This window comes from Phragmites australis, chromosome 6 (assembly GCF_958298935.1).
Source record: "Phragmites australis chromosome 6, lpPhrAust1.1, whole genome shotgun sequence".
NCBI lineage: Eukaryota > Viridiplantae > Streptophyta > Magnoliopsida > Poales > Poaceae > Phragmites > Phragmites australis.
Window position 1 is genome coordinate 26,981,335 of NC_084926.1, and position 26,373 is coordinate 27,007,707.

Consider the following 26,373-nt stretch of genomic DNA (forward strand, 5'->3'; position numbering starts at 1 on the left):
AGTTCTCAGAGACTTGTTGAAGCGCATAGAATCTTCATCGGTGAATTCTCTCCTCCAACAATTGGCATCAAAGCTCGAGTAACCGTTCTCAATGTCCGGTGATGAATCTATCTCCCCGAACTCACCTCCTCTGGCCAGGATTCGCACCAACGGTGATGGATTTAGTGGCCGCACAAACAGCGGCAATGATGGCTCAGGCACACATGGCGCTGGTGGGAGCCAACAGATGGTGGTCCAAAAGGTGGTGATAGAGTCGGGCGGCTTGATCATCCTCCCCATACTGACGCCGATGAACTACATGGATTGGGCTCTCTTGATGAGAGTAAATCTACAGGCGCAGGGCACGTGGGAGGTGGTCGACCACGGCAAAATGGACTACTGGGAGGATCGCATGGCGCTGGCAGCGATCCTGCGCTCTGTCCCCTTGGAGATGCTGCAGACATTGGTAAAGAAAGACTCCGCCAAGGAAGCTTGGGAGGCAATCAAGGTGATGCACCAAGGTGTGGCGTGCGCTCAAGAGGCGAATGCCCAGAAGCTTTGAACTGAGTTTGAGAACATCAAGTTCAAGGACGGGGAGAACATCGATGACTTCTCAATGCGGATTGCAAGACTCGCTAATCATCTTCATGATCTCGGCGACAATCTACCGGAAGAAAAGGTTGTGACCAAGTTCTTTCCCGTTGTTCCTGACTCACTCTCATAGATCGCGATCTTGCTTGAATCTCTGTTGGATGTGAAGAACATGTTTGTGGAGGAGCTAACCGGGCAGCCTCATGTCGTCGAAGAACAGTGCACACGTGCTAATAGCAACATGGGCAGCAAGTTACTCATCTCTAAGGAGTGGAAGGCCCATTTGCAGAAGCGTGAAACGAGTGACGGGTCACAGGGAACTGATCAGAATTGTAGCGGACACAATGGTTCCAAGTCGTGTGGCTGTGGACGTGGTGGCGGTCATGGCCGAGATGGCGAGGTGTGCGATCGCTCCAAGGACAAATGCTTCAACTGCAACAACTATGGGTACCATGCCAAAGAGTGTCGTAATCCACGGCATGAGTGTCACAAAGAGGTCAATTTGACCAAGGTGGGCGATGAACAATCCACACTGCTGTTGACTAAGGTGCAGCCAGAGCAACATGAGCTAGAAGAGCGGCCTGAGGTGCTACTCAATGAACAAGATCGAGGAGGCGTTGTCACTATGAGGTGTGGTACCTTGATACAGGCACCAGCAACCACATGACGGGCAACCGAGCGATGTTCAACTTCCTCGATCACAGGGTGGAAGGCATTGTGCGACTCGATAATGACTTTGGCGTGAAGATCTGTGGTAGGGGCGTTGTTCTACTGCAATGCAAGAACTCAGATCATAAGGTGCTCACTAAGATATACTATATTCCTCAACTAAAGAACAACATCATGAGTGTTGGCCAGCTAGAAGAAGGGGGATGCAAGGTGGTCATCGAGGATGGGTACATGATCATCTTCAACAGCGAATGATACCTACTGGCATGGGCGGCACGATCTGCAATTCGCACGTACAAGCTCAAGCTAAACGTTGCCACGCTATCATGCTTGTTGTCCAAGACCAAACACCCGGCATGGCTATGGCACATGCTCTATGGCCACCTGAACTTTCCTTCACTGCACAAGCTAGGGCTTCATGGTATGGTGGAGGGGTGCCCTGCATCAATCACCTAGATCAAGTCTACGAGGGCTGCTTGATTGGGAAGCAATCGTACAACCCGTTTTCTCAAACATCCAAGTTTCATTCAGAGTAGGCACTGGAACTTCTACACATGGATCTGTGTGGTCCAATCATGCCTACAACACCTAGTGGTAACAAGTACTTCCTCCTTATAGTTGATGATTTCAGTAGGTTTATGTGGATTGAACTCCTGAAGACCAAAGGGGAAAAACTGATGAAACTAAAGAAATTGAAGGCTCTGGCTGAAAATGAAGCCGGTCTGAAACTGAAGGCCATCCATAGTGATCATGGTGGCGAGTTCAACTCAACTGAGCTTAGGGATTACTATGATGAGTCCGAGATATGGAGGAACACCACTACTCCCTATTCTCCTCAGCAGGATGGAGTGGTGGAACGAAGAAACCGCACAATGGTGGAGAAGGCTCAGAGCATGATGAAAAGCAAAGGTGTGTCGGGTGAATTGTGGATGGAACTTATAAGGACAGCGATTTACTTCCTAAATCGAGCTCCTACACGTTGCCTGGAAGGGAAGACCCCCTATGAAACCTAGAACAAGAGGAACTCTAAGGTGAATTATCTGCGCACTTTTGGCTGCCTGGCCCACATGAAGAAGATCGGGCCAGGCATGACCAAGCTCTCGGATAGATCAATTTCGACTCTCCTAATCGGTTATGAGGATGTCTCAAAGGCTTGCCCTGTGTCTGATCTAGTCACAAAGAAGGTTCACATCACACGGGATGTAATCTTTGAAGAGCAGAAAGGCTGGGACTAAAGCTCTCCTGGCACAGCAACATAAGGAGCAATGCCATCCACCACTCACCCAGAAATATTCATAGTGGAGTATTTCACTAACTATATTGCTGGACAAGAAGCCTCTACACCAACCATGGTTGTGGCATAGGAACAGAGCCAAGGCATGGGGTTTGTTGAGCTCAGTCCTAATCGTAGCCGAAGGACAAATGACGGGATCATCGTCGGCAACTTCATTAGTGCATGGAGGAGGAGGAGTTCAATGGGCCTCGCCACCCACTAGAGGAACATGTGACAGCGATGGTGATCCACTACGGTACCGGCTGGTTCAGAACGTGTATGACATTGTCCCACTGGTGCCACTGTCCGAGGACATTGAAGAACTCTACTTCCTCTCCGCGGAAGAACCACCCAACATTGAGCAGGCTTTGAAGGAACCAGAGTGGAGGCGTGTAGTAGCAGTAGAGCTGGATTCCATCCTCAGCAATAATACTTGAGAACGAGCCAAGCTATCGTCAGGCCACAAGGTGATCTGTTTGAAGTGGGTGTTCAAAGTCAAGAAGGATGTCAGTGGGAACATTGTTTGTCACAAGGCTCGCCTCATCGCAAAAGGGTATGCTCAACAGCAAGGAGTGGACGTTGATGAAGTATATGCGCATGTCACCTAGATAGAATCAGTACAGGTGTTGCTATTGCTGGTTGCGCACAACAGATGGCAGGTTCATCACATGGACATGAAGTCGGCATTCTTGAATGGAGAACTTACAGAGGTCTACATACAGCACCCTCCCGGCTTCACCAATGATGAGCATCAACATTATGTGCTCAGGTTGCGAAAAAAGCTTTGTACGATCTCCGTCAAGCACCTCGGGCATGGAACTGCAAGCTGGACGCCACTCTGGTGTCTCTCAGCTTCATGAAAAGCCCTCTGGAGCACGACATGTATAAGAGAACTAGCTGTTCCTCAACGCTTTCGGTAGGCGTCTATGTTGATGATCTGGTGATCATAGGCTCCAACAATGATGACATCACTCAATTCAAGATACATATGGACTCGATGTTCAAGATGACTGGTTTGGGTCTTTTGTGTTTCTATCTGGGCATAGAAGTGAAGCAAGGGGATGGCTGGACTGTGATCAGTCAGAGTGGTTATGCGAGGAAGATCCTTGAAGCCACGAGTATGTCAGACTGCAATCCAAGTTTGACACCAATGGAAAACAAGTTGAAGCTGTCCAAGAATGATGGGGCTGAACCAGTTGATTCCTTTGAATATCGTGGCATGGTGGGCAGCTTGAGATATCTGGTAAACACTAGACCAGACATTGCTTTTGATGTTGGAATTGTAAGTCGTTACATGGAGAAGCCAACAGGACAACACAAGGCTGTGGCGAAGCAAATCCTGAGGTATGTGCAAGGTACAATTGGATTTGGTAGTGTTGTTAGGCAACATAATTCAACAGGAGAAATGCTGACAGGGTTCAGCGATAATGATCTCGTCGAAGATTCAAATGATCGAAGAAACACCTCCGGCATTGTGTTCCTGCTTGGACAAAGTCTGATCACTTGGAGCTCACATAAGCAAAGAATTGTCGCATTTTTGTCATGTGAGGCCGAGTATATTGCAGCCGCGGAAGCAGCATGTCAAGGGTTGTGACTGACAAGGCTCATTGGTCATATGACAAAGAAGAAGATTCAGACTTTCAAGTTGTATGTTGACAACAATTCTGCCATCGAGCTCTATAGAAATCCAGTGCACCATAGTCGAAGTAACCACATAGACACTCGATTCCACTTCATTCGTGAGTGTGTTGTAGAGAAGAAGATATACATTGATCATGTAAAAATAGAAGATCAATTGACCGACATCCTAACCAAGCCGCTTGGGCGCATGAAGTTTGCAGAGCTGTGGGGAAGGCTAGGAATTAGGGATGTTAGTGCCATCAGACATCTTTAAGGGTGTGATTTGTTATACAAACATGTCCAGTGTGTGTGGGCCTGAGGCATGCAAGTTCATGCCAAGGCACTGGTGTGTGCATGTGCCTAGTTGTGGGGCGAGTGGAGTTGATTACGTGCACCAGCCATGGTGCATGTGTAGCTCCAGAATTAGTCATGATTAGTTAGATCGTGTTAGGCGTTGTGTTTAATAGAAGCTGAAGAAAAACCAAAAAGAGGCAAGCAGTTAGGCCTCACAAAACTCATGTTTGCTCTCGCGTTTTGGCTTTGAACTCTCATCTGCAAGACGTGCTGCAGAGTTCTCAAAGACTTGTTGAAGCGCACAGAATCTTCATAGGCGAACTCTCTCCAACAATCACCAGGTGCAACCTTTACGGTGCCAGGCATGGCAAACAGTCCATAGAATGAATCGGATGGGAATTCAATACAGGATGGTGGGCTTAGAGGGTAGTCTTCAGTGGCAATCTTGTCTGGTGGTGATGACAGTGGGTGGGGTGCAGCGCTGTGGCTAGTGCGCCGCTAGTCGCAAGTGGTAGAGGATGACCGGTTGTTAGGGTTGGGCGGGGCGAAAAATAAAGCGCCCATCGAAGACGGGTTAGCTCGCAGAGGCCGACGGTTGTGGATCCAGCGGTGAGACAGGTGTAGGAGGGCTAGGGGGGCAAACGGCTCTGTAGATGGGCGTCAGGACGAGAGCAAGTCAGAGGAAGGTCAGGTGAACAAGAAAGAAGATGGGGCATTGGATGTGGAGAGGGGCAGCTGATGTAATGGCTAAAAATTTGGGTGTTTCCGACTTCCAAAACATCCAAGTGAGCTATAGATCGGGCCTATTTTTTTTGGCACCCATCTTCTGTTAATCCTAGGTTCACTGGTGGCGGCATTCCTGACGTAGAGGTGATTGTGCGTAAGTCATTCCTGGGTCACATAAACGACATATAGTTTTCCCCTACCTGATGTATTGTGCTTGCGATGAATGACAGCAAGTTTGATTGCTAAGAGCATCTCTAATTAACTCCTCACCGCCTCGCTATCTCTACATTTAGCGATTTCATCTGGTTGATCGGCTCAAACAGACTCTCTACATGACTCGCTATTTTACGGGGCTCGCTATCTCCTTTTGAGCGCTCGCTACTTCCGTCAAACGCATACACGCTCGCTGTTGCCAGAACGGATGAACAAAGAGACAGGTGCCTCTGGATCTATTGTGAATAATACTTGATAGCATCAATTTCTCTTCGCATCTTCTCTGTTCAAAACAGTCTTCTGTTGCTCTAAAAATCCTATAATTTTTTGTATGTGTTCCATAATCCATGTGCAACCTATTTTAAATAGGTTCACCTAAAAATCTTGTATAGAATTTAAACTAAAATTCTCAAAAAAAAACTACTTTTATAATCTCTAATAATTGTTAGGGCCTCAAATAAATTTTCAAAAATGTAAAAAATTAACTAATATTTATTTATATGATAAACTAATTTCTAAAATTATTTTTAGTCCTAAATTATACAGTGAAAAAATGAATTCTTTTGTAATGCTCTATTTATATATATTTTATTATTTTATGTGATATTTTTCTTTTAATTCATACAAAATTCAAACATATACAAAATATAGCGGTTAAAAATATAGCAGTTATAAATATTTTTATTTATAGAATACTAATAAAATATATATGGATGAAATTTAAAAAGTCAGTTAAAACACACAGAAAAATAGAGAGAATTTTTTAAAAAGACTACATAAAGATGTAGTGTGAAAATATAAAGAGTAAAATTTAAGAAGTCGGTTGATGATGCTTGAGCCGGTGGGTCTCTCGCTTTCAGGATTGGTAAATCGTGCACCTGATCGCCCGAACGAAGCATATATGTTTAAATAGTTCTGGCAATGTCGACCTTGTAAACGCTTAGGATCGTGCTTTTCGAGAAGCGAGACGGAGAGTCAGGTGAAGTAAGCTTCTACACAAAAAGTACCCGTCCATCCCAGGTAACCATGCCAAGCCCCATTTCAGCCTGATCTTAAACTGGCACAAACTGGATTAAGAAAAGTCGAAGATTCATCGTTGCTGACCTAACACGCGTTCTGCACGCTTGACTGATGGATTGACATGTGCATGGCAAACTCAATTCACTAAGCCAACAATTTTATTCGCCGAGCTAACAATCTTACTAACAGCACATAAAAGGGCAATCCAGAATGATACTGAAATATAGACCAAACTGCCTTATAAAGACACAAATTCTACTACGGCCACAAAAGAAAACGAATGATAATGGCAGAGAAACTTTAGCTATCCAACAAAAAGCCGCTCATCACAATCGCAGATAAATGTCTAAGCAGGAAGACCATCAAAGAACCTCATGTAGTCGTCCAATTTCTCCTCATGCCTGATTTTAACGATTGAACCATCCTCTTCTACCTGCAAGTCAAATAATCCATCTTATTTGGCTAAAATTAACAAAGAAAAAGGAGGGAACATACAGAGACATAATGAGCTCAAGAACTGAAAATGGGTTCGAATGAACATCCCAGAATGATTCTGAGACAAGAAGATAGCCAGACAGTTGCATAGTATCATTTTGAGCAATAATCACGGAATAAAAGAATATAGGTTATAGTTTGTACCCAGTACTCTGGTGGTCTCAACTTCAAATTGTATGTTGAAGCCATGCTCATGCAGTAGGCACCTGCGTCATGAACAACCAAACCAGCTCCCTACAAGACAAGATGTCAGGAAAGAGCAAAGTAAAACTTGAATTGTCAGCAAAAATATAGGCACTGGAAGACCTTGTCAGGTGTTGGAAGCTCCCTATCTTTTCCAAGGAAATCTGCAGACTCACAAACTGGTCCGACAATATCAAAGGTCGCTACTTCCGCATCAGGAGAGGGGGGAGAAACCAGTTCGATATGCTGTGCCAAGAGTAACAGTTCACGAGTAAGTAACATGATGGTATAAGGGCTGAAATAACTTATGCACAAGTCGTTTTTACTTATGAACACAGTGATTGACGTGATTCTATGTACTCGAATGAAAAAGAGAAGCTCCAAGACCAACAATATATGCATAGTTTAGTATCCCCATCATTGACAAATAGATGTCATAATGGTATGTGTGTAGGAAGGTTATCACAGCACTACATTAAGTTGCAGAGAGCTCTGGGCATCAGGACGCCTAGTCTGTTCTGCTCTGCTCCTCTTCTCTTCACTCTTTCCTGTGGGCTACAAGTGTGCTAGTAATATGCTCAAACTAAAAGTCCAGGAGTGATTTGCTGTGTTCTGTGTAGCATGGTAATAGTAATATACAGAAGTGCTGAGTACTTGGTAGAAGGCACTGTGCAGAAGATTCAGTATTTAAGTGGTGTGCTCACTGCTTGGTAGAATGGTTGACAATATACTAATGTTAGTTGTTATCTGGAGTAGATGATTTGGTCTTAATCTGTAATGCTATTATATTGCTATTTCCAAATTTTCTTGCCATTCGAGGTATATTGAGGACAATGGAAATCCAGCTGCATAGGGGTGGGCTTCTTTTCAAAGGGTGGTGGGCAATTGCAAAATCTGGGCGCAGAGGGGCACAGCTGCTTCCAAGGGTGGCAGCAGCAACAAAATCCGGCTTGAGGTCAGAAGACAAGGGGTTGCAGTGCTAGGGTTCAACTCCACACCAAGATATCTCTCAAGGCTGTCCTTCTCTTCCCTCCAGTCGCATGCCTAAAGGCCTCTAGTCAACAACCAAACTCCCATGGGCAACACCAAACTTGCCGAGGCATCTGCCTAACTATAGCCAAGCAGAAAGATGGACCCTAGCGTCTGGTCCCAGCCACCTGGACACCTAGGCGGCAACTAAGAAACACCCAGACAAACGCCGTGCTAACATAGGTTTGTATTCAAATTTTCACAACTTTCACCAGTACTATATATCAATAGAAAGTTAGAAACAAACAAAAATGTAAAATTTAATCATATATGGTTGTAAACACTAACAGCTAGAGTTTCCAGATTAATTAAATGTATTTATAGAGTAGTTTGCGTTTTTAAAAGACTTGCACTATGTCACTGGGGTTACTATACCAAATATACAGCAAAAGCCGCTATTTGCAATCATCTTGGTTCTAGAGTTGGGAAGGAAGCTTCCTCAAGAACACAGAAACAGTACATTCATCAACAGTGATAACTCGAGTCCAAACAAACCTGATATGCTCCATATAGACTAGGTCTGATTAGTTCTGCCATGCTGCCATCAACAACAATAAAATTCTTTGTACCATTAGATTTAACACCAGTGACTTTATTGACAAAGCAGCAAGTATTAGCAATCAAGGATCTTCCCGGTTCAATGATAAGAGTAAGATCTCGAGAGAGAACTAGTTCTCGCACCTAAAACAAAATAAATGAAATTTCATATAAGCAACACTGCATAAGCAAACTTTTCATAACAAAAAAAAAACTGCTCTTCTAAAAGAAACATTTGTTTGTCTGCAAAAATATTAATCAGAAACATGATACAGATACTGAGCTTACAGTGTTGATGAGATCCATAGGTGTAGGCAAGACTGCATCCGTGTGGTGGTAATCTATCCCCAAACCACCTCCAATATTCAGGTACTCCAGCTCAAAACCTTGTGCTCTAATTTCATCAACATAATTCACCATAAGAACAGCAGCATCCCTGAATATATCAACCTAAACAAATAGACCTCAGATACCATGTAAGAAAGAAGAATTCTGCACAGAAACAGCCAAGTCAGCACAGAAGAGCAAAATGTTTTGGGGCCATCAATACCCTACCTGGCAGGAAACTCAAAAGGTTACCCAGCACGAACTACGTGCAAGTTCAGTTTTCAAGACTTAGCGTGCATTTATATTGTCTGCCAAAAAGGCAAAAAACATACCCATGGTCACTTGGTCAGCATCAGACCACTTCGCTAGCGCTACATTTATGAAACTTCAAGTAAGATAGAAATCGATGCATTTGCTACAATGATTATGCAAATGAATGATGTTTACCACATAACCATATGTGAAGCTACAGTAAATCGCAGGACGGAACTCATGATTCAGCAAAATATGCATCTAAATTTCAAAAGAACTGTAGCCTTTACATAGGTGTCTATAACTTACTGAAAAACACAAGCTCATCTCATACTACTGCAGCAAATCTCCACACCCATGCAGTAAATCCCAGCTTGGCTCACAATGAAAATAATGTACATGGTAAGTACTATTATATGGAGCTGTGGAGCACCACATTCTTGAAAGGCAGACATCATAATAACACAATAGCAACCCCTATAACCCATTGTTATCAGATCTGAACCAGATCGGCAGTTTGATGAGAGAGCAAGGCACACGTGATACAGCAGGCCTAGCATGGGGAGGCTTCACATGGTCACTGTTGCTGCCACCAGGAATGGAGACGAGGTGCAGATTGCAGCCATCAGTGGTGAATTGAGCCGAGCCGTGCCATTGTGGGGAGATAGAGTTGGGGTTGTAAACCGTGACTACGTGAGAGGGAGCAAGGAGAAGAATAACAAAGTAAAGATTAGAAACTACTGATTGTTTTGTGATACCTTAAATGCAATTGTAATTATACAGTTTTGAAGAATTAAAATTACATTTCCAGGTATGAAAGTTTTTTTTTACATGTGGGCCCCGACGACTCGGGCCCCAGCGGCAGTGCGGAAGCAGAGGCCAGCGGCGAGCACTAGGAGGCGGCCTGGCAGGATCGAAGCCGGTGAGCAAGGCGGCGGGTGGGGCAGAGGGCGGCGGAGCAAACAGCAACGACCGAATACCAGCGAGCGAGCGACGAGCAACGTGCAATCCAATCCCGACGAGCAACGAGCAACATGCCAACAAAGAGGAGATTGGCAGAACGGCAGATGGATCCGATCAGGTAGATGTGGGAGGGGAGCAACCGGCGTGGAAGTTGCAACACGCAGGAACGGCGGCTAGACGAGGAAACCTAACCCTAATTCTAGCGCTGTATACCATGTTAGGAATAGCAAATTGTATTCCCTAAAAGTCCTAGGCCAATATATATACGCATGTACAGGTACAATATGCAAAGAACCCCTTATAGTCTGATATTACACAGATCAATATATATCTAACAATACATACTAAAAAGTATATAATAGAACCCATGTTCCAACAAGTGACCCAGGCCACAGACAAGATAGACATCATGGTCGTGACTGATAACACTGCCACAGCCATGCCCTAGATGATATTGGTCACAGGATAATATTAGTCTTCACTTCAAAACTAGTGAATCATAGAGTATCCTGATTAGGACCATTGTGGGCAACATGCATGTTATCTGGTTGGGAATGCAACATGAATGTTATCTCGTTGGGACAACAAAAACTTAATTGTGTGCAACAAAGTGACTGACTGACAGAATATGCTGTTGCGGCAGAAAGAAATACAACTAACCGGTGCAAGCAAGCTCAGCACAACAAATACCAGACATTACATTTCTCATTATGTTAAAAACAAAAATTATCAAAGAGAATAAGGCATTACCTTTGTAATGGTAGATCCCAGATGACAATGAACACCAACCAGTTTGATATCATTTGAGTATGACTTGATAGAGTCCAAAAACCATTGCAATTTCTCATTGCGAATCCCAAATTTGGAAGTTTTATTTCCAGTGGCAACATAGGGATGAACCTGTTGACATAAACAGAAAATTTGTAAAACACTATGATCTGAAAACTGTTCTGGACATATGAAGATATCTTGTGTAAGCATAGAACTTTATAACTCTTCTAACATTTTAGTATTTTACTGATGTGCTTAGACAGGAAAACAGACACACGATGCAGTTGCATTTAGTTCGATAATAGAATATGGCAGATAGGAACTTAAAGATAGCAGGGAGTGTTGTCCACAAGGCATTCAAGTAATAAACAAAACTAAATGCCAAGAGTTTATTTCTACCATGTACAACTAAATCGACAAGTGTATCCTACTAAGAATCAAGACAAAGGGGATTTGCAAAGGGCAAGAAAAATAAACTAATAATCTGCTTGGCCACATCAAACAAAGCAATAAGCTACCGATATTACCATATGGCTCATTATGTGTATACACCATGCATGTATGTTTTTGGGAGAGACAGAGTGGTAACTGTACCTGCGGATCCACATCAGGATTTATTCTAAGCAAAACAGGCACTTTCTTTCCAGCACACCTTGCAGCTTCGACAATGTTACCCAAATCAAATTCACTGTCTACATTTACAAATACTCCACTCTTAGCAGCTAAAAGGAGATCATCCAACGTCTTCCCATTTCCATTAAATATACACCTGATTTTCAAAATACACAACCAAACACAGTTACCTTGTCTTCAGAATAGATTGTCAACAACTGAAGAACAATGAAGTATTTTATTACAGCTAAAGGGTTAACAAAATCTATATAGCATGTGAAGAGAAATTTCTTGACCAGATCAAACAATACTATCAGTCCATTCCAGGACAGATCTGCACAAACAATCCATAACTTCAAATGATAAATATATATGCCTTTTTCCATGACAAGCAAACCAGCATTTATTGAAGATTGAATATTGATATCGACAGAAGATCAAAAGAAATTATATTTGTCGAGCAAAAACAAGAGTAACTTGATGGACTGGTGTTGTTGAACATTCACATGTAGACAGTTTCCGATAATGACGAAACTAAAAGCACTCAGGTATCAAGAACTGTCTAATCTATAATTGAGGCTAGGATCTCATCACTGATTGTCACAACCCAAAATATAGAAAATACAAAGGCTAGTACCCAGCAATCCCCTTGTAAAGTGGATTCTACAACAAGCTCTTTAGGTCAATTGAATGTTAAAAAAAAAATAGCATGCTTGGTGTTGGGGGAATGACCCAGCAACTTAGGAATAGGCCCATATGAGGAAAGGCACAATAATGCACCAATGGCATATGTGTTGTGTATATCCCACCAAAGGCAACAGGGGGATTTGCCCCTTCCCTCACTCCAATATATATGACCCCAAGGGGGGGATGAGCTCCCTCCCTCCCTCTTTGCCAACCTTAGCCTTGGGGATCACCTTCAGGTGAAGCCCCAAGGCCCATTCTGTTCAGGACAATTCCTGTTGCCCCAACACTTGATATATACCTAGTTTGCATCATAATTTTCTGCCTGAAAATGTCAAGCAACGAAAATATTGGCAAGTGGTTTTGCTATCCCTGTTCAGAATTGGTCTATAAACTATCATGCTATTGTGAAAAAATATGGTCATTAACATAAATTGTAAAAACTTGGTCAAATAGATAAATTTGCAATGAGTTGGTAACCTTGGCTACAAAGTAAAAATGTCAAGACTTAAGAAAAATCAGCTCATACTGTTCTTATTGTCTTAGATCTACTCTAAGATCTAAATAGATGAATTAGAGACTCTATTGTTGTGCAAATAAAACACACTAGCTCTTTATGTAGTTCATTGTAAACCAAAAGTGCTAAACAGTGTGGAAACTAATAGCTATGAAAAATAATCCACCAAACTAAACCAATTTGTTGTTCCACACATCCATTACAAATGTAGGTACCTAAGTCTTAATTCTAAACTTTCAAATAAAAAGTGATATGCTCCACAAAAGGCACATATTAGAAATGTGATGTTACATATTTATCTAGTGTGATGCACTGTTCAAAAATGTTGAATTTTATTACACCTTCAGGGTAAACAATGGACAAGCACACAAACTAACTCGGTTTCTGTGCGCTTCACCCGCTAAGGTTGATCCAATGGTTTATATGCTATCCTGACAAAATTCTGAGTGCAAGATAATGCCCACAGTCGCCATGGCTGTACAGCGTTCTCAAGGCGGTTAGGTACACAGTACGGTTGCATGGGATGCCTTGCCTACATAGGCAAGCGTCAAGCTGAATTGGGCATACCAAGCATTCCCTGGGCATCTGCCAAGTAGTGGGTTAAGTGAGTCATGGTTTTCGAGAGAAGCGGAGGTTCCTAACTGAGCACAGTAGATAGATAGAGAGAGGGAGAGAAGCAGAAGGATTTAAGTCTTGGAACTTATGGCTTTATCTATATGCCAGGACTTAGATTATGGGCTATGTGGTTAACACGTATGAGAATGCTGTTAGGTTTTAAAGACAATTAAATTTCCTTCAATTGTCTACAAATGATATTATCACTTCAAGCAATATATTGAACAACAAAATCAAATGTCCAACTTGGACACCTTGGATACACACTAGGAACTGTTAGCACATGCATAAATCTTTGATAGAACATTATTCTATATTAAAAAAATGCTACAGATATATATCATTTTTATAATAAACAGATATCAACTTATCACTATCTTCTTGATTTTTTTTCACAAAAATGTGTGTTCTCTTCAAATCCGAACCTCGACATGGAGATAAAAATCATTCAAAATAAGCATAAATTGTAAGCCTACTTGCTCAGTCCAACTTAATTTGGAAGAGTACCATACAAACAAGGGAAAAGTCGAGAGGGGTCTATCCATGTAGAAGTTATGTATCAAATTGATAGGATTAATGGTAGCCTAGTTGCAGTAATAAGAATGCATGATATGAGGCTGTGACAAATTTGCTTAATGATTGTCTTAATTGGTTCAAAAGCACCACTTTCATACATTTTAGGCTCAATACACCAAGCAGACCACAGATCGTGCATGTAGCAGCCATATCTCCACTGCTTCACTCTATTCAATGGTTGCAAACAAAACCCCAAGCAGCAAACCATCTTCACACAGACAAGATCAGCAAGGAAACAACGAGGCCAGTACTAACCCTACACAATAATATCACTATTACTCAAATGTGTTAGCCTGAAACCACATCAAATTCAACTTGCATCCACATTTCCCATCACTTCCTTTTTTTCAGCTCTAAAACGTCCTGAACGGAACCTAGGAACCCCCTGAACCAACCAAAATTCTAATTCTAATTCATCCAAAAATTCAAACAAGGAACGACATCTGAGAGCCATTCCTCCACCAGCAAATGAAGGCACTTTAGCCTAATGACCTAATCCGTCCCAGGAAAGTAAAATTTAGAAACGATAACGCACCTGGTGGGGTCGAATCCTGCATGGAGGGCGAGGCGGAGCTCGTTGCCGCTGACGAGGACCGCGCCGCATCCTAGCTCGCGCAGGAGCCGCAGCACGGGTAGGTTGTTGTTGGCCTTGACGGCGTATCCCACGACGGACCGAAGCCCCTGGAGGGCGTCGCGGTAAGAGGCGAAATTGCGGACGACCTGCTGCTTGCTATAGAGGTAGAAGGGGCTACGCTCCGCCGCCTCCATGGCGTCCTCCACCCGCACCCTCTCGCAGTATAGGTGCCCATCAGCGCCGCGCCGGAAGCAGTGCTTCGGCGCCCCCATCGCTGCTCCCGGCTGCGGCGGCGGGGACGGGGAGGCCGTGGAGATGGAGGCGCGGAGGGAGATCAGGCGGCCGTGGCGGCGAGGGAAGGATAAGGCGGCGGGGCTACCGCGATTGGGGTGGGCGGAGGGACTAGGGTTTAGGGGGGGGAGAAGGGAGCGCGAGAGCAGGTTCGCCGCCGCCATTGCTAGGGTTTGAGAAGCGAACAGTGGCCTGGACTGGTTTGACGGCGGTCAGCTCGTTTAGTAGGGTTTTACTAGTCAGTCACTCGATCTTGACCCCACGCAGTAAAGCGAGTGATTGGCCACAATTTTACACAAATTTGGCTGCCCAAGCGGCTGGTCAAAACTTTATCTTGGTCATAATCAGATGGTTTTTTTTTTTGTCCGAACTCAATATTGCTAATATGGAGCACAAACCAAACATGCTCCAAATGGACTTGACTTGTGGCTAGATGTCAAGTCAAGAGTCTCGAAGCAGTTCAACATAGCACTGGCCGTTTGGTCTTCATAATACGAAGCATTTTTAAGTAACTAGATATCCTAACACGTACACATCAAAAGGTATTAATGGAAAATATATATTGGGGCAAGAAAAAGTGTGCCCCACCCTCTGTGTAAAACATTAATACAAGAAGGAACATGTTGTTCCAAAGTGTGTTTCAGCAACATTTCTATTGGCGTAATTCCGAATTTAAACATGTAGTTCAAGGCATGAAAGTCATATACGAATATCACAAACACATGACACACGAGCATTTCAAATATATGTAAAACAAAAACAATGTTACTCATATTCAATCGACAGGAGGTGGGACAGCACTGGAAACATATCAACAAGTGTTAATTTAATTACACAAATTTGAGAAACACTTGATTGTCCAAACGTTGGTCAAAACTTTATCTTAGTCACAAATCAGATGATATTTTGTTTGGCCCCAACTCAATATTGCCTATATTTTGGTATTGCCATAATATTGGCTTGGCTAGTTTGGAGCACAAACCAAACATGCCACAAACGGACTCAGCTTGTGGCTGGATGTCAAGTGGAGTCTGGACGGAGTAGTTCGACATAGCATTGGTCGTTTGGTCTTCATAATGCGAAGCGTTTTAAGCAACTAGATATCCTAGCATAGAGCCATACTACGTAAGAAACTGATAAATAAGATATATCATTAGTAACGGCTACTCAGTAATATTAGTGATAGATCCTGTGAGGTTATATCACTAATGTGGCCCTACGCTAAGACCCATCTCACATCCATCACTAATAACATATTATTAGTGATGGATAAGAAAATCACTTATCACCAATAGCAATAGTGGTGGGTCACTTGACAAGCCGTCCCTAATGACTGTGACGGGTCTAGACATAACTCGTCACTAATGTCTTAGTCATTAGTGACGGGTTACAAAGAGACCCGTCACTAATGTGTCTTAGGGCACCACTTCCACCCCGAAATCTTTCCTCCGAAAGGCTAGCCTCGTGTGCTTTGTCCTCAGATCATGCCATGTCCTCCCAAATCTTGCCCGCTCCTATCGTCTAGTCACCACAAGCGCACTGCTCATTCTGTAGGTTCCATCAGCGCCCATTGGCATGAGCATCTCAATAGTTGTGGCGTCCCTTTGGTCGGTGATGGCCTAGATGGCCTCAACATGGGTGTCCTCGGCGATGGAATTCGCTTCTGTCCGAATCTCGTCGGGCCTGCACGCTTACTATATTGTGTCGAGGTCGTGGCACTGGACAACGTCATCCTGTGTCGCCACAGTGTGGTGTGCCGAGCAGGCCTGACCCCCGGAAGTTGTGGACCCCTTCGGGCCACCCCACTGGCTCCCGGGCGGCTTTTCGAAGCCTAAGATACAGCAGGCCTCCGAAGACAATATTAGAGGGAAAAACGTCTCCCCCTGCCACCAACCCGATGTGAAGTGACGGGCGATCAATGCGGGTGCAAGTGGTGCTATCCTGATACCCCAGTGCATTTAAGGTCGCCCTGACACCCCTGATAGTATGACATCAAGCCGCAATCGGTGACCGACTCACCCCCTTCAGGGGGCAGGCACCACGATAGTTATTACACTGGATATTTATCTCCCAAGTAGGGTAGAAAGTAGTTATCCGGGATAAGACCCAGTAATTCGGTTAGATCCCAGATATTTATACATTGTGATAACTTGTACGCCAAGCTACGCATGGCTCTATAAATAGGGGCCACGGTCGCCTGGGCTAGAGTGGGCGAGACGGCAGAAAGATGCAGAGGTGAAAAAACACCGAGTCACATTGTGATACTCCCCCCAGATTGATCTATTTTTTCTACCATCAATACATTCGTGGTGTTCCTTCCTCTTAAACTTCGTCTCCATGCTTGAGTCTTCTCCTTAGAAAAAACTCTTGCCATACTTGCTGAGGCAAGACGAACTCTTGCTCCAACAATGCGCCGTCCGTGGGGATCTGAACACAGAAGTGCTAAGAGAGGTAAGAATCCACTAGAAAAACCACCAAAGTGCTAGCCAAAACCGTTATATCCACCGTTGCAAGCATGCAACCATATGCATGGCTGTCTCAGCCATGCACAACGTATCCATGCTTTAGCCCCGCTGTTATGTGGGACGGCGTTGCTCCGACTTTGGCCAAACCAGAACCTTGGGTCAGTATAGGAATTCCAGACGACACGGAGGCCTTCCAGCCTCTGCACAACGAAGACCTCGCCGCCTCAGGAGGGGATGCGGCCGAAGCCACAGCCAAGCAGGGCGCCTTCCAGTGGTTCTGGGTAGTCGAACCCAGGAGTGTTCCCGCCTGGGCTTGATCCCAAAGTATTCCTTTTGACAACAACTAGGATACCCCGGGCGAGCCAACATCTTTGGAAAGTCTGTCCACCCAGCGTCCTCCTTGGGCCCCTCAGGTGAAAGAGGGTTCCAAGGAGACGCAGGGCTCCGGGGTGCGCAGACCCCGCTAGCACCTTCGACGCCTGCCTCGCAACACCAACCGCATGTAGGGAACCCCAAGCCCACCTCGTTCGGGGGGCATAGTCAGAACCACTTTGACTCCAAAAGCCGGTTCATCGGACAGCTTCGACGGTCTCCCAAAAGGGGAAGGAGACCTTGGGAAAACCACAGGCTTCGAGACACACCGCCTTCAGCAGCGACCCCAACGACAACTCCAAGCTCCGGTGCCCCCGGAGGCACACGGGTGCATCCTGCACGGACCAGGGCGCAACCACAACACCAACAAATGCCACACCCTCATGACCTTCTGGGAGGAATACCACGGAAGGTAAGCAGGATACCTGTCCATAGAAGGAGCCGGCGAAGGACGACGCAGGTTTCAGAGGCCTGGGGCAAACTCTTCGGGCAAATCCCCGGCCCCTCAACCCTGCACCGTCACTACCAACCCTACTACCAACGATACTATATCCCAGCGATGAGAACTGAGTCAGGGACATGCCGTCGCCAGGCTCCGGACGGATTACCTCCAGAACCAGTCAACGGCTAAGGGTCGAGGCGGTCGAGGACTGCCTCTCCTGACTAGCCTTCGGCTACGCCTCTAATATGCCACCGCTAGGCTCTGGATGGATTACCTCTGGAACTGGGCAATGGCAAAGGGCTGAGGGGGTCAAGCACCACCTCTCCCAGCCTAGCCACAGGCTTCGAGGCCTCCAAGCCTCACAATAGAGGCCTTATTCCTACAAAGGAACACCCACTATTAACTATCGATAGTTTACCTAGTGATCTATCTATAGCAAGGTTAGAGTATGTTGGAGGCCTCCAACCTTATTGCTAGAAGTCTTTTGCAATAGATAGCCACTAGGTAGAAGCAGTAGAACTTAAATTACATCCTCATTTAGCATGCATAGTTATATAATCTAGCTATGTTTTATACTACAATCAGCTTCTTATTACCAACAGTAGACTGCAAAACTTAGCTAGTATAACCATGCAAAATCCCTACATTCCCGCAGACGCATCGTGCCTAGGTCGCCTGGGAGCGGGTTTGCCCAGGTTTCCTGGAAGGCATTGTGCGGCCTCAGAAGTATAGTTGCCATGTATCAAGGGATTTCCTTGATAGGCCGTGTTGCGGCGCCACCCGTGGGACATCTTCGGGTGGCGTGACAAACCCACGTACCGCAGACGTAGCATGCCTAGGTCACCTGGAAGGCATTGCGTAGTCTCGGTAGACAGTGAGGCCCACACACCACGGACGCCGCTTATGCCTAGGTCATCTGGAAGGAAGGTTATGCCCAGGGTGCCTTGGAAGGCATTGCATAGCCTCGGGTGTTGATGCCATGCCCCAGGGGATGTCCTCGGTGGCGGACATGCTGTGCTCTGAGGAATGCTGTCGCAAGGAATCCTCGTTGCATGACATGCCTACACACCACGGGTGTAGCATACCTAGGTCACCTAGAAGGCAAGACTGGCTAGGTTTCCTGGAAGGTATTGTGTAGCTTCGATAGTGTGTAGATGCTAGTTATCAAGGGACTTCCTTGGTAATGTAGTTGCGGCGCCCCCGAGGGATTTCTTTGGAGGCGTGACAAGGCCACGCACTAGGTCACCTGAACCCAAGGTCACCTGAAAAGGTTTCCCGGATGGTAGGCTTTGCCCTGGTAGGTAGTGGAGCCCACACACCACGGGCGTGGCATGCCTAGGTCACCTAGAAAGCAAGACTACCTAGGTTTTCTGGAAGGTATTGTGTAGTCTCGATAGTGTCACCGTTAAGGCATCAAGCCTTGGTTTCCTGGAAGGTATTGCGTAGCTTTAGTCATATAAATGCCACGCGCCAGGGCACATCCTTGGTGGACAATGTTGCGGTGCACCCCGGGCATTTCCTCGGGAGCAAGACAAGCCTACACACCATGAGCGTAGCATGCATAGGTCACCTAGAAGGCAAGACTACCTAGGTTTCCTGGAAGGTGTTGCATAGCTCCATAGTGTGGAGGGCCTTCGGCATAAATACATGCCAAGGAGTCTTACCAAACCTCCGGTATAAACGGAGAGTCTTACAAAAACATTCAACAAAAACGAAGAGCCTTACAAAACCTCTGACAAAAACAGAGAGTCTGACAAAACCTCCAGCAAAAACAGAGAGTCTTACAAAACCTCCGGCAAAAACGGAGAGTCTTACAAAAACCTCCAACAAAAACGAAGGGTCTTACAAAAACCTCCGACAAAAATGGAGAGTCTTACAAAACCTACGGCAAAAACGAAAAGTCTTATAAAACCTCCGGCAAAAACAGAGAGTCTTACAAAAACCTTCGACAAAAATAGAGAACCTTACAAAACCTCCGACAAAAACAGAGAGTCTTACAAAACCACCGGCAAAACGGAGAACCTTGCAAAACCTCTGACAAGAACGAAGAACCTTACAAAATCTCAGGCAAAAACAGAGAGCTTTACCAAACCTCTGCACAACGAAGATTTTTACCAAACCTCTGCCAAAATGGAGAGACTTCCAAAAACCTCCGCACAATGGAGAGTTTTACAAAACCTCCGGTAAAAATGGAGAGCTTTACCAAACCTCCGCATAACAGAGGGTTCTACAAAACCTCCAGAAAAAACTGAGAGCTTTACCAAACCTCCACACAACGGAGAGTTTACCAAACCTCTGCCAAAACAGAGAGACTTCCAAAAACCCTCGCAAATAGGGATGTTTTTCGAAAACTCCGCCGGGCGGAAAGATTCTGAAAGGACCTAACGGGAAGAGTACTCCGGCATCTTGAAGGCAAATGCCTCCGTGCCGAAGGGGTACAAAACCCGCTAGCCTCCAAAAGGCACAACAAACAGATTAAAGGTATGACCCGCATGACTCAAACATGTATGGTAAAAGGTAAAAATATTACCCTACCATCTCCTTTAAAGACACATTTCATATGTCATTTTGTGAAAATTATACTAACATTTAATAAAAGCCCATGCTACATGGCACGGGAAATATAGTGGAACCCTCGACTATCCATTGCCGAGGCCGCAAATTCATTGTAGCGGCTAAGGGTCGAGGGGGTCGCTGACCACCTCTCCTGCCTGGCCCTAGGCTTCACCTCTGACACTCTATCGCCAGGCTCCGGACGGAGTACCTCCGAAGCCAGGCAGCGGCTAAGGGTCGAGGGGGTAGCGGACCACATCCCCCGCCTGGCCCTTGACTTCACCTCCGACAAGCCGTCACCAAGCTCCGAACGGAGTACCTCCAGAGCGGGGTAGCGGCTAAGGGCCGAGGGGGTCGCGGACCACCTCTCCCGCCTAGCCCTCAGCTTCGCCTCCGACACACCGTCGCCAGGCTCCGGACGGAGTACCTCCGGAGCCGGGCAGCGGCTAAGGGCCGAGGGGGTCGCGAACCACTTCCCCCGCCTGGCCCTCGGCTTTGTCTCTGACACGCTGTCGCCAAGCTCCAGACGGAGTACCTCCGCAGCTGGATAGTGGCTAAGGGCCGAGGGAGTTGCAAACCATTTCCCCTGCCTAGCCCTCGGCTTCGCCTCCAACACGCTGTCGCCAAGCTCCGGACAGAGTACCTCCAGAGCCAGGCAGCGACTAAGGGCCGAGGGGGCTGCGGATGACCTCTCCCTCTTGGCCCTCAGCTTCACCTCCCACATGACGTCGCCAGGCTCTGGACGGAGTACCTCCGGAGCTGAGTAGTGGCTAAGGGCTGAGGGGGTCACGAACCACCTCCCCCGCCTGGCACTCGGATTCGCCTCCGACACGCCATCGCCAGGCTCTAGACGAAGTACCTCCAGAGCCAGGCAATGGCTAAGGGCCGAGGGGGTCGCGGACCACATCCCCTGCCTGGGCCTCGGCTTTGCCTCCAACACGCCGTCGCCAGGCTCCGGACAGAGTACCTCCGGAGTTGGGCAGCGGCTAAGGGCCGAGGGAGTCGCGGACCACGTCCCCCGCCTGGCCCTCAACTTCATCTCCGACACGCCGTCGCCAGGCTCCGGACGGAATTCCTCCAAAGTCGGGTAGCAACTAAGGGCTGAGGGTGTCACAGACCACGTCCCCCTCCTGGCCCTCAGCTTCGCCTCCAACACACCGTCGCCAGGCTCCAGACGGAGTACCTACGGAGCCGGGCAGTGCCTAAGGGCCGAGGGGGTCGCGGACCACTTCCCCCGCCTAGCCCTCAGCTTCGCCTCCGACACGCCGTCACCAGACTCCATACAGAGTACCTCCGGAGCCGGGCAGCAGTTAAGGGCCGAGGGGGCAACAGTTAAGGTCCAAGTCACGCTGTGATACTCCCCCCAGATCAATCCATTGTTTCTACCAGCAATACATTTGTGGTATTCCTTGCTCTTAAGTTTCATCTCCAAGCTTGAGTCTCCTGCTTAGAAAAAACTCTCACTGTACTTGCTGAGGCAAGACGAACTCTTGCTCCAACAGTCGGGTAGCCTAATAATGGGATTACCTGGTGAATTTGGTAGCCGGATATAGAATATTTAGTGAGTTTGGTAGTTGGATGGAATTTGATGAGTTTTTCTTCTTGTTTAAGTTGTATCTGTTTCTTGGAGTTATAAGTTAAGGTTGCTTAGTGCAGTAAACTAGTATCTAACATTTTCTTGACTTAAGCCCTCATGTCATATATTCCTACACTTGTGGAGTACATTATGTACTCACACTTGCTGTTTCTAATATTAAATGCTGCTCAGTTAGAGAAGACTATATGGAGATCAAGAAAGTTGAAGACTACAATGAAAACGGAGTCTCCTAGGTAGCGTTGCCCCCAGTCGATTGCCTATGGTGTGCCCTGAAGCTTTCATTGGAGTTTCCTCTTGTTCTTTCACTGTTATTTAAAAACTCTAGTAATCATTTCAATAAAGTTATTTTTGTTCGATATAGAACTGTATATCACTGATATGTCACCGCATGTATAATGAAACTAATCCTGGCATATATATGGAATGCACCTGGTTATTCTTTTGAAAAACTGGGCATGACATTTTCTATAGACGGGGGCGTGTACAAATGTATGTGCCTATGTGGCAGGCTGGAGCAGCAACAAGGGCAAGATCTATTGAAACTCCGAGTGAGGCGCAATTGAATCTTTGTAGCTCTACTCACACTAGTGTTGCATGTTTTTTTCTTTTGAGATGTTGTGTTGAGTTAATTTTTTTTTGTCAAGATTTAGTATTGCATAATTTGTGAGATAAGAATCATTCATCATATTACTTTGTACCGGTGGTAGGGGACGAGGGCACACCGGGGTACATCGGACCGAAATTGATCCTGTTCGGTGAGGCCACCACGCTCATGGGGAACTCTGCCACACTGCCCTCTTCAGTGGGGAGCATGGGGATCCGTATGTCTTCTATCTTCTACCTTGTGGTTTCTGATTTTCAAATGTATCTTTGCCCCTTCTCTCTCGCTAGGGTTGTTCTGGCCTTGTTTGGGATGAAATTTTCATATATGGTTCTTAGAGCCCCTTCTAGAACTAAAGGAGGAGGAATATTTTTTTGGCAGGTTAGAAGGTGAATGGAACTGTTTCAAGACTGACATTTATCTGAAATTTAAAGTCTTTATTCTTTGGGTTGCCAATTAGAAACTTTTTGTAATGACTACAAATCCAGCTAGTTTTTTTTTTGTTTTTTAAACACAGATCAATGATAGATCTGGACCCAACCCGTCACTGATGAGTCCACATTAGATCCATCACTGATGAGTTCACATTAGCGACATGTTCGGAGTGGCGGGTATGGCAACCGTCACTAATGAGGGTTATCACCTGTCACTAATAAGCTTTTCTGAGATAATGGCATCAAAAGGTATTAATGGAAAATATATATTAGGCAAAAAAAAGTATGTACCCCTCCCTCTGTGTAAAACATTAATACAAGGAAGAACATTCTCAAACTGCATTTGCAACAATAGGAGTGCACAAAGAAGACTTCTCCTTCATTGCCTTTTATTCATTTAATAGCTTGTCCTATTTTGGACCCATCACCACAAATGTACATCTTCTTATGCCTAGATACGCCCCATGGGCGGCCGCGCCCCTCCTTGTACATATTTTCACCAGGTGACCCTCCTTTGGTGACGCTGTTGCCATTGAAGCAACTCTTAGATCTCTCCTGCTCTAGGTATATGTCTACAAGTTTGAAGCGATCATTTTGTCAGGACTCTACTAGAAATCACTACTACATAAATGGTCATCAGTGCTGGCTCAAAAATGCTATCAGTGCCTGTTTTTGAACTGACACAGATTACTCGACACTGATAGTTATGGACTATCAATAACTATTTATAAACCGACACTGATAATGAGTAGCAGTGCCGGTCCATAAGTACGAACCGGCACTGCTACTCATTATCAGTGCCGGTTTGTGAGTTTAGTCGGTAATGTTGCTATTTTCTAGAAAACAAAAAAAAAAGAAAAAATCTACCGAAAACATACTAACTTTATGCAGCGAGCTAGAGCCACCATCATTCCAATCATCTCATAGTAGTGAATATTACAATCATCTCACAGAGTACGAACACAGAACAAACCAATCGGAAGCATTCAATAATCATACCATATTACAATCAACTCACAGAAGCAATAACATCAGCAAATCAATTGGAAGAATTCATGCACTCAGTAGATATAACAGATATGTATTCAGTATAACACATACAACAGATATGTGCTGGTCTCAACTGAACACATACAACAGATATGTGTTGGTCTCAACTGAACACATACAACATATATGTTACAATACATGTTTGAAAACTGAAGAGGCGTAAATAATAATGTGTCATGTGCTCAACTAAACTTCAGTGTTTGCAATATCCTCAACTCGATCTCTCTGATTAATCAATTAGGGGATGCTGCGTCAAATTGACAAGAAAATTTCCTTTTAGTGATGAACTGTTGGAGTGTTACTTGCCAATAAATCAAATTTAGGTTGTAGTTCTTATCTTTGCAGAGAAGTAATACAACTTCCTGAGTCAGTGTTATTGTCTATGGAAATAATCAAGGTTTTTCTTCTAACAATGACCAAATATGTATTGACATCTAGAGAAGTGCAAAATGCTTTACACAATATTTGAGACTTGGCATGTATGCATGACGACTATTTACTTTTTTCATTTCCTAATTGGCCTAAAATTGAACATGAACTAGTCCTTTTATATATATATATATATATATATATATATGTATGTATGTATGTATGTATGTATGTATGTATGTATGTATGTGTGCTTATCGGCTTGGATTGGGGACAATTTGGGCTTGTATCGGGATGATTGGGGCCCGGACATCAACTAGAAGGAGGGGATTGAGAAATTTTCAAGAACACTAAAGTCAAATCCTAATATTTATCCCGAAATTTGAAACCCTAGAACCCAATTTTGGGGGATTTCCAGAACCTAAAGTCAAAACCTAAGATGTGTCCTCAATCTGAAACCCTAATATCATTTTTGCCCCAAATCCAAAACCCTAAAGTGCAAATCCCCTAAAATCCCAAACCCTATACCTAAAGAAGGAGGCATACTTACTATTTTCGGTCGCTGTTACGGCCGCTGGAGCTCTTGGACCCTTCTTCTTTAGTGTGTTCATCTCCTAGCGCTTTGGTCGTGTGCAAATCCTTTCATCTCCTATGCCTTCATGACACCGCCGCCACCTCCTGCATGCGCGTTGGCTCCTCACTGGAACGGTCTCCATTTTCTTCGCTCAGGTCGGGCGCCCACCACAGATCCACTGATGGGTCCACGCATGCACTTGGTCGCATGCGCGAACCGGTGGGAAGACATATGAGGGAGGCTAGGACTTAGAGAATCGAGACGGAGGCCAGTGAGAGAGAGATAGGCCGATGAGGGGAGAGAGAGGCCTATGGAGTGCGGAGTTGCGGGTGTGAGGCAAGATATAAGGGAGAGAGAATCATTTTGGACTTGAGAGGCTCCAACCAAAATCAAAGTTCATGAAAATTTCAGGTCCATGCTCAGTATCAGTGTCGGCTTGAATTATAAACTGGCACTAATACTTCATCTCAGTTTAATCAATGGTACAACGTAGGATGTTACGCACCGGCACTGATACTTAGCATAGTATATTATGAACCGGCACTGATACTTCATCAGTATTGGTTCTAGTCTAGCTGGCACAGATGATCCGACATGGATGACTTGTTTTGTTGCAGTGAATGCTATGATCCCAAAGCTCCAATATGTTTTCCTTTGTGCATCAAGTTGACACTGCTCTAATGGTCCGAAAAACTCCTAACTGCCAACTAGATGAATTTATCCTTCCAATCTCACTTATGTCCTATTAGTTGGAGCATTTTCACTCAAGTACATGTTGGCATGTCTAGTTTTTCCCTCAGCCTCCACCACTACAACTTTTTTAGTCTCTTGAGTTGAGAGAATTTCCTCCGCAACGTCAATCGTTGCAGTGTGCGGGTACGATGTTATATTTGGTGCCCCAGCTCCGCTTCGTTGATTCTATGCTAGCCGCTCCCTCAGCTAGAAAATGCACTAGAGGATGACGATCAGGTTCAATTTATCATTAGTAACAGATCAAAAACCGTGATTATCGAGTTTATCAGACCATACCGAACTCATAATGCAAGTGGTTTTCAAATTTAAATTAAAAAATTAAAAAAAATCCTAAAAAACTAGAGACAATTCT

At 45.1% G+C, this 26,373-nt stretch overlaps 1 protein-coding gene across 1 annotated transcript; it reads right to left on the reverse strand.

The window, feature by feature from the left end:
• Positions 1-6,525: 6,525 nt before the first annotated feature.
• Positions 6,526-15,036, reverse strand: LOC133922180 (probable diaminopimelate decarboxylase, chloroplastic). Its single transcript, XM_062367390.1, has 8 exons — positions 14,482-15,036; positions 11,537-11,711; positions 10,922-11,071; positions 8,918-9,079; positions 8,588-8,773; positions 7,187-7,309; positions 7,025-7,114; positions 6,526-6,818 (listed from the first exon to the last, which is right to left on the reverse strand). Exons 1-8 carry the CDS (start codon positions 14,973-14,975, stop codon positions 6,732-6,734), a joined length of 1,467 nt encoding a protein of 488 aa, XP_062223374.1. The 5' UTR covers positions 14,976-15,036; the 3' UTR covers positions 6,526-6,731.
• Positions 15,037-26,373: the final 11,337 nt, after the last annotated feature.

What these genes read in the sequence shown, in the direction of transcription:
- LOC133922180 (XM_062367390.1), bottom strand. Translation starts at nt 14,975, where the DNA reads ATGGCGGCGGCGAACCTGCTCTCGCGCTCCCTTCTCCCCCCCCTAAAC. An exon ending in ATCCTGATGTGGATCCGCAG is followed by an intron (nt 11,072 to 11,536) that starts GTACAGTTACCA and finishes TTATGTCAACAG; the next exon opens with GTTCATCCCTATGTTGCCAC. An exon ending in TGGGATCTACCATTACAAAG is followed by an intron (nt 9,080 to 10,921) that starts GTAATGCCTTAT and finishes CTATTTGTTTAG; the next exon opens with GTTGATATATTCAGGGATGC.